General features: G+C 39.2%; 1 protein-coding gene across 1 annotated transcript in view; it reads left to right on the plus strand.

Moving 5' to 3' along the window:
• Positions 1-14670, plus strand: part of ENTHD1 (ENTH domain containing 1) — a 78749-nt gene that overhangs the window by 26103 nt on the left and 37976 nt on the right. The window contains exon 4 of the mRNA XM_039863407.1: positions 2868-2991. Within this exon, the coding sequence (XP_039719341.1) occupies positions 2868-2991 (124 nt within the window). The remainder of the gene's footprint in view (positions 1-2867; positions 2992-14670) is intronic.

Raw genomic sequence — 14670 nt, forward strand, 5'->3', positions numbered from 1 at the left:
ATTTTTCATGTTGGCGGAGGAATAGACACTTAGGGCAGTGGAACAGGATAGAGAGCCGAGAAATAGACCCATGCAAATATGGCCAACTGATTTTTGACAAAGGTGCAAAAGAAATGTAATGGAGGGAGGATAACCTTTTCAACAAATGATATTAGAGCAACTGGACGTCCATAGGCAAAACTACGACCTCAAACCTTATACAGAAATTCACTCCAAATGGATCATGGACTTAACTGTAAGTGTAAAACTATAACATTCTTTTAAAATAGGAGAAAAATCCTTGAGATCTAGGGCTGGCCAAAAACATGATCCCAAAAAAGGGGGGGAAATGTTGTAAAACTTCATCACAATTAAAAACTTTTGCTCTGTGAAAGACCCTGTGAAGAGGATGAGAAGGCAGACTACAAACTGGGAGAAAATATTTGCAAACCACATATCCGGCAAAGGACTAATATCTACAGCATATAAACAGAGAAAATATTTGCAAACCACATATTCGGCAAAGGACTAATCTCTACAGCATATAAACAGCTCTTAAAACTTCAACGGTTAAAAACCAAACATCCCGATTAGAAAACAGCAAATGATATGAACAGTCACTTCGGCAAATACAGATGGCAAAAAGCACATGAAAAAATGTTCATCCTCATTAGCCATTAGGAATATGTCATTTAAACACAGTGAAATATTGGAATGGCTAAAGTAAAAAATAGCGACAATACCAAATGCTGATGAGCATGTGGAGAAATTGGATCACGTATTTCTGGGAATATAAAATAGCACAACTACTCAGGAAAACTGTTGGCAGTTTTTTTATAAAACTAAACATGCCACCACCATATGACTCAGCAATTGTACTCTTAGGCATTTATCCCAAAGATATGAAAACTTATTTTCATACAAAAACCTATACGCAGTGTTCACAGTAGCTTTATTTGTAATTGCTAAAACCTGAAAACTACCCAGATGTCCTTTAATGGGTTAAACTGACTTACATTTGTACCATGGAATCTACTTGGCAATAAAAAAGAAGAAATTGTTGATACACACAACAGCTTAGATGAATCTCCAGAAATTAAGCCAGATGAAAAAAGCCAATCCCCAAAGGTTATATACTGTGTGATTCCGTTTATATAACATTCTTCAAATGTCAAAGTTATGGAAATGGAGAACAGATTGGTAGTTGCGGGGCAGGGTGTGGTGGTAAAAAGGCATCGGGAAGGATCCTTAGGGCTATGGAAATGTTCTTGACCGTCTCAGTGCCGATATCCTGGATGTGATACAGTACAGCACGATAACTTTGCAACGTGTTATCCTTAGGGGAAACTGGGTGAAAGGTACACAGAATCTCTCTATTATTTTTTACAACCGACTGTGACTCTGTAATGATTTCAAAGTAAAAGCTGGATTATAAAAAGTGGCAAATCACTTGATGTGGCAGTTTCTAATGAAGTTAAAAATAAACCTGTGACCTAGCTTTTATTCCCCTGTAATGAGTGCATTTGGCCACAAAAAGATTTGTATAAGAATGTTCACAGTAGCTTTATTCATGATAGCTGAAATTTGGAAATAACCCAAATATTTATATGCTGGAGAATGGATTAAAAAATTGCAATATATCCATGCAATGGAATACTTCTTAACAGCAATGAAAAAAGGACTACCGATACAACTGTCCCCCCTTATCTATGCCAGATGTGTTCTGAGACCCAGTGGATGCCTGAAACTGAGGGTAGTACTGAACCCTGTATGTAGCACATTTTTTCCTATAATACACACTTATGACAAAGTTTATAAATTAGGCACAGTAAGAGGTTAACAACAATAACTAATAATAAGAATAATTATAACAATATCCTATAATAAAAGTTATGTGAATGTCTCTCTCTGTCTCTCACAAAATACCTTATAGTACTGTACTCACCCTTCCTCTTGTGGCGATGTAAGTGGCACGATGCCTCCGCGATGAGATGACGTGAGGTGAATGATGTAGGCATTGTGACGTAGCATTAGGCCACTTAAGGGTGACTTGAACACAAGCACTGTGATACCATGACAGTCAATCTGATCCCCAAGATGGCTACTGAGTGACAAAATGGGTGGGCAGCGTATACGGCATGGATATCCTGGATAAAGGGATGATTCATGTCCTGAGCAGGACAGAGTGGGACAGTGCAAGATTTCATCGCAATACTCAGAATGATGTGCAATTTAATATTTATTTTTGGAATTTTTTATTTAATATTTTTGGACCGTGGTTGATAGTGGGTAACTGAAACCCCAGAAAGCGAAATCACAGATAGATAAGGGGAGACTACTTACACACGAAATGTGGATGAGTCTCACAAACATTATGTTAAGCAGTGGGAATCAGATACAAGAGAAAACATAGTATAGGATTACACATATGAATTTCAAGAACTGGCAAACTCATCGATGGCGAAAGAAGATAGAATGCTGTTTGATGGTGAGGGGGGATGGTATCAACTGGAAAGGAGCTTGAGGGAACTTTCTGGAGTGAAGGAAATGCGCTTATATAGGTACATGCCTAGTTAAAAGTTATTGAGCTCTACACTTAAGGTTTATGCATTTACTGTATGTCAATTACAATAAAGTGCTATAAAAAAATCCCCGTTCATAGGGAAAAAAGACATATCAACCAATCCCACTGTATAGACTTCATTTGAATCACCCTACACTCAGTGGACACCCAGACGTATAGATAATTTACGTGTGAATTCTTTCTATCAAAATATGCTTATAGCATATACAGATTGTATGTCCATAAATTGTCCATCTGTTGTAACAAATTGAGGCAGTGGGATTAATTTTTTCCAACCTTCATGTGCTCTCTTGTTTCTTGTAAGGACCTGATACTGTTTTACGAGGATGATCCAGAGCCACTTTTGCCAACGACTCCTCCTGCCATTATCTCGTCAACTACGTGGTTGTCAGAAGGGCAAGCAGATGCTGGTAATCTCCGGGATGCAGGTGAGTTAGTTAAAGAATAGGAAGTTTACTCAGAAACATGAATAAGAAACAGTAGAGTTTTTTCCTCAGATTTTATTTTGTGAAATATAGTAACAACAGCTTAATAACTGATAATGAAGGACAGGACAGCATGGACAGATTCAACCCACGTATGATTCTATAACCTTATTTTACCATTTGTTTCAATTTTTTCGATTTTTCGTTTTTCATTGTTTTGTTTCAAAAACTATTAACTACGAACCTTCAATCTTTTGCAAATGGTTTTAAAAAGCATAAAATATTAATCTTAGTTTCTTTCTCATTTGTATTAACTTCTCTTTGATGAAGAGTTTAAATTATGACATTTTTCAAAAGCAAGCATTAGACAAAAAGGCGAAAAAGCAAGATGCATGGTTTTTCGCAAATTGGTTAATCACCTCTTAAATAATTAACATTAGAGAAAGAAAGTATAAAATTTTACAAAACTGGCCTCCAATAAATTATACTATCAAATTCCATCTGGGCTCCGCCGTTACTCAGGGTCTGATTGATTCACTGTTGAGCCACTCCATCCTGTCTCTATTATCCATGAACTCTCAATTTTCAGTACATTCCCCTCTTGATTTTCTGAAAAAATAGGACGAAAGATCTTCTGCCAAGTTGGGAATGAAACTTCCTCATTAGCATCTTCATCCCCTCATATATCTTTGCTTTTATACTCATCCAACCGTCCTTCCCCTCATCACAGCGGTGGCTCCTCGTGTTCTGAGTTTCATCCTCTCCCTCATCTTTAGACCGTGCACCTCAATTTTCCCCTTATGTAGATCTCCACTGTCCAAAAATATAAAAACGGTAGCTTTTTAGTATAGATTTATTTTACAGGTTTCTGTTTATATAGTTCTCTTACAAAACTAGTTGTGAGAATGATGAGGATGTTTTAATAGACACAAAAACGAGAAGTTACGGGTTACGGTGGTATTTGTAATACAAGGATGGCATTATTCACACGGATAATTAGTTATAAGTGGTTATGATTTTTTAGACACCTTGCTTTGTATTCTTAGAATACACTTTACATAAACTGATTCGGATCCAAAAGCTTGAAAGAAGAACAGTAAGGAACCGTTTTTTGTCTTCTACTATCCCCATACGTTTCCCGCTCCCCAACATTTTTAATAGACTTTATTATTTTTTTAGAGCAGTTTTAGGTTCACAGTAAAATTGCGTGGAGGGTACTGAGACTTCCCCATCTACCTGCTGTCCCTAAGCAAGCGCAGCTTCCCCACTACTGACATGCCCCACCAGAGTGGGACATCCACGCAGTCAGTGAACCTACACTAACTGCATTATTATCCAAAGTCCGTAGTGTACATTAGGGTTCACTCTAATGTTGTACATTCTGTGGGTTTTGACAAATGTGTAATGACACGTATCCACCATTATGGTATCATACAAAGAAGTGTCACTGCCCTACAAATCCACTGGGCTCTGCCTATTCATTTGTCCTTCCCCTCTAATCCCTGGCAATCACTAATGTTTCAACTGTCTCTACACTCTTATCTTTTGTAGAAAGTCATATAGTTGGCATCATTCAGTATGTGGCCTTTTCAGACTGGCTTCACTTAGCGACATGCATTAAGGTTCCTCCATGTCTTCTCATGGCTTGAGAGCGCATTTCTTTTTAGTGCCGAATAGGATATCCCAGGGTAGTTATCCATCCTCCTACCGAAGGACATGCTTGCTAGTTGTGTCCAAGTTTGAGCAATTATAAATAAAGCTGCTGTAAATATCCATGTGCAGGTTTTTGTGTGGACATCAGGTTCTCCCTGCCAACATTTTAATACAAGTGCAGCTGAGTGTAGACAAGCATCAGTGACAACCCTCAAGATGAAAAGCCACAAAACATGTCACGTGAGGGATGAATCCGCCATTTCACTCATCATAATTGGAGGAGCTTTTCCTATTTTTAAGTCTGTCTTTTCTCCAGTCTTTCCTTTACACTGATCTCAGCAAGATATTGCTGAAATGCAGAATTTAGCCTTTTGCTTCCCAGCTTAAAAACGTTCAACAGTTCTCCACTGCCAATAGGATATCTAATTTTTTTTTACTGTCATATAAAACTTTTCAGAGTCTGGTCCCAGCCAGTCTTCTTGGCCTCATCACCCAGTACTGCCAATATTCGCAGTGTTTCATGATGTCCTCTTACTTGTGTAGTTTCTCCTCCTTAGTACGTTCCACTTACTTTGTTCCACATACTTTGGCTGTGTAACACACATTGCTCTAAAACCTTGTGGTGCAAGGTAACCATTTATTCTGCTGGTGGATTCTCTGGATCAAGAATTAGGACAGTGCACATTGAGGATGACTTTTCTCTGCTTCATGACGTATGTTTGGGCCTCAGCCTGAGAACACAAAGGCTGAAGACAGGAATCATCTGAAGGCTCGTTCACTCGTGGATCTGGTAGTTGGTGCTCTCTGGCGGCCGGGGGCCTCAGTTTCTCTCCACATGGGCCTCTTCACGTGTCTCTCCATGTGGGCTAGTTTGGGCTTCCTCACAGCAACACCACGTGGTAGCCAGGTCCCAAGGGTGAGCATCCTGTGAAAGAAAGGACAAGACAGAAGAATAATCTGGAAAGTCATGCTGTGATACTTCCTCTCCAAGAGGAAGTTCATCAAGACAATTACAAAGTCTGCTCAAGTTCAAGGGGAGAGGATGTAGACTCCCACCTCTCCATGGACAAGTGTCAATGTCATATCGAAAGAAAAACATATGGGATGGGAAGTGTGTTAGTACGGTCATCTTTGGAAAATATAGTCTGCCACCGTCCGCCACCAAATTATGGATGCTTAACGACACCCTATTCAAACAAGGCCCAGCTCAGCTGTCGCTGCTGCTATGAAACCTTTCTATACACTAATTTCTCCTGTGTTCCCCAAAGGACTTTACCGATACCCCTAGTATAGAATTTATAATTTTGTATCGTAGTTATAAATTGTATTTATTTTTAAATCATATTAATAAGTGAATATGATCTTGTTTTTAAAAATTCAAACAATATAGAGTTAAAATCTCGTTGACTTTTTCTTACCCCGACACAGTCCCCCCCCGAGTTAAATGTTATTATTAGTTAGTTACTCTTAGACCTTTGCGCATTTACATACGCACATGTATCTTTAGAAGTATGTACAATTGACTTTATTTTGTTTTAGAACACTGTTCTATATTTTTCTGAAACTTTTTTTTAAACAATATCACTTGGCAATCCTTCAGTGTATGTCAGTATTTAGAGATTTACCACATATTTTTTTAACTCTTGCATTGCCTGTTTATTTCCCTGCTGATAGACATTTTGGTGTGTTATGTTTTTCACTGTTAGCAATAATGCTTGAGTGAATAGCTTTGTGCACATATGCGTTTCTTTAGGGTAAATTCTTAGAACTAGAATCCCTGGGTCGTAATGTATGCCTATTTTCATTTTAATTAATAGTGCTAAATATCCCCTTGGAATTTCAATAGAAGTTTACACTGGCTTGCGTAGTATGAATACGAGTCACACACACACCCTCACCAGCACTTGATATTGTTCAAGCCTTATATTTTTATCACTTGGATTAAGGTTTCATTGCACAGTAGGTATAATTTGCATATTTCTGTGTTAATTGGGTATTTCTATTTCCTTTTCTGTGGATTGCTTACTTATATCATTCACCGATCTTACTTTTGGGTTGTGTGTTGTTTACTTAAGTTGATTTTGTAGCATTTTTGCTTATGTGTTACTAATGCTTTCTGTTATTTATGTTGCAAATATCATCTTCCAGTCTGTGAATTGTCTTTAAACTTTCTTTACAGAAGTTTTTTTTGTTTGTTTTGCTGGTGTCTTTATAGTTTTGTGTTTTATATAGTCATATTTATTCCTCCTTTTCTTCTGAGCTTTTGCTTTTCTGTTTTTAAGAAGGCTTTCCTTATACCAAGCTCATAGTACATATTCACCCATATTTTATTATAATCGTTTTAGTTCTCTTTCTGCATTTAAAGTATTTGTGAGTGGTTTTAGATAGGTCAGTGGGCATCTGGTTATCTCAACAACATTTATTGATCACTTCATATTTCTCTTTTATTTTGAAATGACTCTTTAACCTGTACTAAATAGTATCTGTTTAACAACTCTATTCTGTTCTAGCGATCCATTTTCCTATTTCCTGTCTATTTATTTTTTTGTAACTATTATAATAATGTGCCAGAGTATGAATGTATCCTGTTTTATTAACCAATATTATGTTAATGGTCACTTCAGTTGTTTCCATATTTTTACTGTCACAGATAATGATAAAATGATATCTTTCTCCTCTCTCACATAAAGTAGGCTTTTTATTTATGTGTTTCCACAATTTGAAGCAGATTCTAAAATACGTTACTCTGAATTTCTGTTGGTAAATTCTATCCAGCTCACTAACTTATCCTGTCAACAGATGGTTCTAATTTCCATGTTATAATTTTGGCAACTTCAGCCCAAGGCAAAAATAAAGTAGGGAAGTCATCCTAGTACAGCATCCTCAGATCTCCTCCTCCTCCTGCCGCTTCCCTCCTCAGGCACAGTGATCTGCTGTTTGCGATCCGGCCTGGGGCGTGTGGGAGCACTCACACCCTCACCAGCCCTTGGTCTTTGCTCCACTGATCCCATCCCGCCCCGTCTCTGAGTGACCACTGTCTCGAATTCTGTGCTCATCATTTCTTGCATTTCTTTGTAGTTGTACTACATACGTCAACATCCTGAACAATATCTTACTTAGTTTTACAGGCTTTTAAGCTTTATCTAAATGGAGTCATTTGGAATTTATTTTTCTGTGACTTCTTATCCCTCAATAGTATGTTCTTAAGATTCATCTATGAGTGTGTATGGTTGTCATTCGTTTTCACCGCTGTATAGTATGTCATTGTGTGCATATATTAGAACGATTTATTTATTCCACTCTAGAACACTATCATCAGTATTGTGTGTAAAGTTTTTTGTATTGCAGACAGTGCTGTTTGTGAACATACTTGTACAAGACTTCTGGTTCTCGTGGACAGGCATTTCTCTAGGACATGTATTTCAGAGTGAAATTGCTGATGGTTCAGTATGAGCATCTTCAGATTTACTAGATAATGCCAAATTGTTCTCCAAAGTTCTAATTGTTCCATGTCTTTGCCAGCCCTCGATATTGTCATTTTTGTGGGGGGAAAATTTGCCAATCCGTTAGGTGAGAATTTGTATCTTATTTGTTCTAAAATGTATTTTTAATAATGAAATTGAGCATATTTTCATGTGTGTATGGCTCATTTATGTTTTCTCACCTGTAAAAACGTCTGTTCATGTCTTTTGGCCATTTTTCTACGTGGTTGTTTCTTTTTCTTGATTGATTTGTAGGAATTCTTTATCCTGGAGGATAAACATTTTATTTTATATGTCTTTCCAGTTCATGACTCGTCTTTTCATTTTGTGAGGAGTCTTTTGAATAACAGAAGTTCTCAGTTTTAATGGCGTAGAATTTTATATTATATGGTTTGTACTCTTGGTATCTTTATTTTTAAAAATTCTTTTGTGTCTCAAGACCATAAAGATACTTCTATGTAAGTTAAAGTTTTATTAAAAACTAATTAATTTATTTATTTGTATGGTGACATTGGTTAACAAAATCCAGTAAGTTTCTGCTGTATGCTTTAACAGTAAGGCATCTATATTTACAACAGTGCAAATCTTTCATAGTTACATTTCTGTCTTGCACCACATATTTGACCCCCTTTACCTCGTCTACCTCCCCCATGTCCCCTCTGTCCTACCCTCTGGTAACCACTAGTCCATTGTCCATGTCCATGAGTCTCTGTTTGTTTGTCCTTTTCATTTGTTGCTTTTAGGTTTATATCCCACATGTAAATAATATCATGTGATTTTCCACTTTTTCTGTCTAGTTTATTTTGCTTAGCATGATTATCTCGAGGTCCATTCATGTCGCAAATGGCAATATTTCATCTCTTCTTATGAAGTTTTTATAGTTTTGCTTTCTAAAATTAAAATTATACTGCAGCGGGAATTGATTTTGTGTATGGTAGAAGCAGGAGTCCAATTTGACCTCTCAATGGATATCCAACTGTCTCAGTATCATTTATTGAAAAGTCTGTTCTTTCCCCACTGAACTGTAATACCACCTGTATCTTAAAGCAAGTTTATACATATGTGTGGATTTGTTCCTGGGCTTCCTATTCTGTTTCATAAGTTCTTCAATTATCCCTGCACCAACAAAGTTTTACTTACTTTACCTTTGTAATAATTCATGGTGACTTTTTCTTTGTAAGGAGTGTTTTGTCTATTTTTGACCTGTTGCTTTCCCACATAAAAGTCAAGTTTTTGGAAAAAACCTGTTATAGTTTTGATTGACACTGTCAATCTTTAAATCAATTTGGAGAAGTGACACCTTTAAAATATCAAATTATTCTATTCATTTGTCTTCTTTAATGTATTATATTTTACAGTTTTCTTCATACAGGTCTTATATATCTTTTGTTAGATTTAGTCCTAGGTACTTTATGTATTTTTGTTGCTACTGTAAAAGATATTTTATAAATTGCATTTTTAAACTGTTGATGGAAAAAATGAATGCAATTAATGTTTTGTGTATTGATTTTGTAACAAGTAACCTTGCTTAATTAACTCTTACCAATTTTCTTAATTTATCTGTAGATTTTTCTGTTTTTTTTTTTATATTGAAAATGATATCATCTGTGAATGATGGCAGATTGGTTTTTTTATCTGCAAACCATATACTTCGTATTTGCTTTCTTACCTCCCCATGTTAGGCAGAACCACTCAGGCAGTGCTGAATGCAAGTGTGATCATGGGCCTCCTAGGCTTGGTCTGTATCTGAAAGAGAATGATTTCAGCATTTGCCATTAAAACAGGTTTCCTGTATGTATTTTTGCATATCTCCATTCCTACTTCGTTAACACTTTTATCATGAATATTTGTTGAATTTCTCCATTTTTAGCATCTACGTTAGTGGTTATAAGTTTTTCTCCTTTGAGCTATTAATTTTGAAAAGTAGTTGATTTCCAAATAGGAAAGCAACCTTGAATTCTTGTAATAAACTGAATTTGGCCATGCTATATGATCTTTTCTATCTATTGCTGGGTTCGATTTGCTAATATTTTGTTTAGGAGTCGTACATCTATATCTATGAGTGAAATTCACCAGAATTGTCTTTTCTCATATTCTCTTTGTCATGTTTTGACACTGAGATTTTGCTAGACTCATAAAAAGGGTTGGAAGGCATTTTTTTTTAAGCCTCTGGAGCAGTCTGTGTAGGGCTGTTTGAAAGATGATGGAAGAATAGATAGGGTGCCCTGTAAGTTCACTAGCGGTGGTGCTGGCAGGATGGCCGCAGGCAGGGAAGGCAGGTGTGCACCCAGGATAGGAAGACAAAGCACTACACCTTTTATAACGGAGGGTCCAATGTAATCATCCTGCCTCCAGGTAACTGGCTATTTTCCTTGGAAAATGGTGCCATGCTGGGGATGTAATCTTAGCCTCTACTTTGGGCAGGCTGGGCATCCAGGTCACCTTGATGAGGGGAAGTTCGTGCTGCCCATGCCTACCCTCCATCCTTGCCACGTGGCCAAAGCCACTGGAATGACTAGGGAGAGAGGGCGGTTGACAGCCATTAAACAGAGCGTCTTGCCCACCTGATTTTTGATAGCCTCTTCCACGGTGAATATCCCCTCATAGGCATGTCTGTGGGACATGGACATCTTCACATAGTATACACCAGACTCCCAGTCTTATTCTTTCCGAGTCCCCGAGTGCACCCATCAGCCACTGTGAGCTGCATCTTGCCTGCCACGAGAAGTGCACGCAGACGCACTGTTTGCAGCTCTGCTGTGGAGGACTTTCCTGCTGTCTTCTGAGGAGCACTTCTGAGGAGGGCTATAATTAAGCCGTTATCCACTTTTGGCTAGTGCTGGCATAACTTAAAAATTCATCTGTAAACCAAACCCGTACTTTTCCCTTTTAACTGTAAGTTCTCCGGGGAGCCTTGGGTGTAGGTTGGGGGAGGGCAGCAAAAGAGTGGGAGCAGGTCCCATGGAGTCTCAGCCACCTGTTTGTATAGTTTCCAGGGGCCTTCTGGACAGACTTGGTCTGGTCTCATATATGTCATTTTGATTTTACAATGGAAATCTGTTGTGCGTGTCCAATTTTATATCCTGCGGACCAGATAATACCCATTACATCAAGGGCACATAGTCATTTGGTGTCCCATGGTGCAGGCAAAAGAAGGCATGGCCTTATTCCAAAGCCCTAGAGGCCAGCTTGGTGATTTTCCTGTGGGGGCTCATGATAGGCTGCATTTAGCATCTTCCTCTGCCTTGGGCACTTGGTTGGTTCTAAGTCATACTGTTAGGGCAGTTTATAGAGTGCCCTGGGCCTGCTGCAGAACCTCGTCTTGCTTTGATCCCCAATCAGAACTGGGGTAAACGGTCAGAGCAGCACACCTAAATGTGGTATACGTTGCCTGCAGCATTCAAAGAGGCCATGATTATTGTGATATTTTTTCCTTTGTGTTGGGCAGTTTGAGGTGCAGCAACTTGTCTCTCACCTCAGAGAGGATACCCCGACATGCTCCAGATCACTGAATAAACATTGCACAGGTGCGGCAGCCCTTGAACTTTCCCAGGATCTATCTCCCACCTTCTGCATGCAGGTAGCACCAAGGGTGCTCGCCATCTCCTATTTAATAAGTTCAGTTAGCATTGTATCATCAACAGAGTTGACGAAGCTGTGAGGCAGACAGCAAAGGCATATTGTGTCCCAGCCAGGTGAAGGCTATCTGATTCTAATTATCTTTATTAATAGAGATTTTAAAACAAACATAGAGGCGGAGAGCTGTGCACTGGCTGCCAGGGGCTGTGTTGATCTAGTACAGGTACCACTGCTGGGACTATGGCTGTGACTGGCATCGCCACACGATTGTATTTGCAGTAACCTGTAGTCATTCTCCACAATCCATCTGGCTTCCCAGAAACAGGTGAGCTATATCGGAATGTGGTAAGAAGCTCCACCCTACAGCTTTCAAGTCTTTGATGGTAGCTGTAATCCACAGTTCCCCTGAAAGATATTTGGGAGTGTGGGGGCATAACCCTAGGGGTTTCTACCTGGTCCTTCTAACCGTAGCAGCCTGAACTCCATGGGGATTCTGCCAGTTACTAAGCGTATCCATTCCCGTTATATGTTCTGAGACCGTGGAAATAACCAGAGGTGAGTCTGTGGTTTTACTGGCCATTGCGAGGCAGAGCCTGGGCCAAAACTTCTCATGTCCCCCGATTTCCATAATTCCCTGCTCTGACCGTGGGTCTCTGGGAAGTGTCAGTTAAGAGCCGGTATCTGACAGGCCATAGGAATTCTGGGTATCTCCTTTTCCACGTATAGTTGTTGTGAATGGCTCAGGTACCTCTAGGGAAGGCTTAGGGGGGACTTACACACGCCTGTGGTGGCATTTCAGGGTTCTTCCTCCAAGGGGTCCGACGTCCCCCTTGATTGAGAGGGTCTGGTTCTGCGAGCAGGCTTAGGCTTGGGAGGTGGGTAAAAGGCCACGAAGTGCCCCATGACGACACTAGTTAAGTCTTCCACCAGTGTACGTCAGGCGGAGCTTAGTAGGCTGCTCATCTGTTTCCTGTAGATCTCATGATTCACTGACCTTTACCATACATTCTTAAAAGTATAACAACAACAACAGCAAAACTGGTGTCGTTGCATCCCTGTGGCTCGCTAGGGTACGGCTCCTCGCCTGTCTCCAAGAATTAAGCAATGCCATCTGGCTTTTACCACTCCAGACGCCATTATTCCCATCGAGATCAGGGAACCCAGTTCCACTGCATCTCCGGTGGTCACCTTTCACCTCCAGGTGACACCGCCGCAGATTTCTTCAGTGGTGCCGGTGCCTCTTCACTGTATATTTTTAAGACCTTGGTGAAGGGGCTACCATTCAAAGCAATTAGAAGGTAGCTGAGCCTGTCATGCATAATAGATCCGTCCCAATAGTCCCATCTTGAACCTTAAGCGTCCTTTACAGCGTGCCGAGAAGTGCCTGTTTTTTCCGAAGGTCACTCCTGAGTCCTGTACACATGGTGCTCTCTCGCCCTCTCGCTCTCCGGCTCTCGCTCTCCCTCTTTCAGTCCTACTGGAATGTTACAGTCCAGGGAGGCTTTCCTGAACATTTTATTAAAAATCAGCACCCGCCACCACCATCGACACCCCATCCCTCTTCCTTGCTTTATTATTTTTTTTTGTAGCATTTATAATCATCTGATGCATGATGGTTTAATTTAGTAAGAAAATCGTCTGATGTAGGAGTTCCCCAGACCACCCACAGGCATCCGTAAATCTGCCATTGGCACAACCCTGACTTTGGGCTCTGCTCTTTGCCACTTCTAGGTCTATACGACATTTTTCAAGGAGTCGCATAGGATTTTTTGTATGTTGCTCATGAATTGAGAGCATTGCGCTAGTGTCTTCCATTTTGAGGACAGTTGCTACATGCTTTCACATTTTCCTGAGATACTCCTATATCATCATCAGAGCATTGTAAAGCATGCTTCAAATTACAGAACTGACTATGGAAATTTGAGAGTTATCTACACAGTAACTGTGCGTTATATGGTTGGTATTAAGAAAGCCAATTAAAACCTTTTTAAAAACTTAATTGTTCCCTCTTTTTACTTCGAGAAGATTGGAATGCGATTCATGCATGAAAAAGAGACATAGATGAAACTATTAAAGGCTTACCTCGAAATAAATGAATAGAGCAAAGCCACAGTCATTTGCATAAGTCAATTGAATAATTAAAAGACTAGAAGGATGGTAACTACATTTAAAGATGCCACCTTTTATTTGTCATGTAGTGGCCTTTTTTTTTTCATCATTGTAATGATGAAAAGAAAAATTAAGAGATGCTGATTTTTTAATTATTTATGAATTTTACATCAAGAAGCCACCCAACCTAAATCCTTTACTACATTACTAATGAGTGTGTGTATTATAAAAAGGGTATCATATAACCCTTCCAACATTTCAAATTAGGTCAATCAGGCTTAATCTAAAGTAAGGTGACAGGTTCTTCTTCAAAATGACTGTGACTTCTCAGGTGTATAAGTCCCAAATTGACTTTATTTGAGTGAAACAAATGGTTATGTATCTATTTCCAAGAGTGAGCAAATTATTCATCCTGCAAAAATTTACTGAGTACATATTATGTGCTGGGCACTGTGCTAACTGGTAAATATTCAATGATGAATAAGATCCCTACCTTTATGTAGCTCCCGGTCTAGTGGTCTAATCAGGCCTTATCAGATCTGATCAGACAAGGAAGATAAGTAAGTAAGAAGATAGGGGAAGGACATAGAAGGGTACCTAACCGTGCCTTTGGATGGTAGGGGAGGTTTTATGGAGAAAGTGAGGTCCAAACTAGAACCTGAGGATAGGTAATGGTAAATTGGCCAGCACTTACACTCTGTTCTCTTGGTATACTTTTAAGCATTTTAATTCATGTGATCTTTGTAACCACCTTATGAGATAGATGAGGAAGATCCACACAGAGTTTAAATAACTTGTTCAGGGTCATAGAGCCAGGAAGTGGCAGAGTCAGAATTTAGATCAGTACAGTCTGATCCCA

Source organism: Pteropus medius, unplaced genomic scaffold, assembly GCF_902729225.1.
Source record: "Pteropus medius unplaced genomic scaffold, Ma_sr-lr_union100, whole genome shotgun sequence".
Lineage (NCBI taxonomy): Eukaryota > Metazoa > Chordata > Mammalia > Chiroptera > Pteropodidae > Pteropus > Pteropus medius.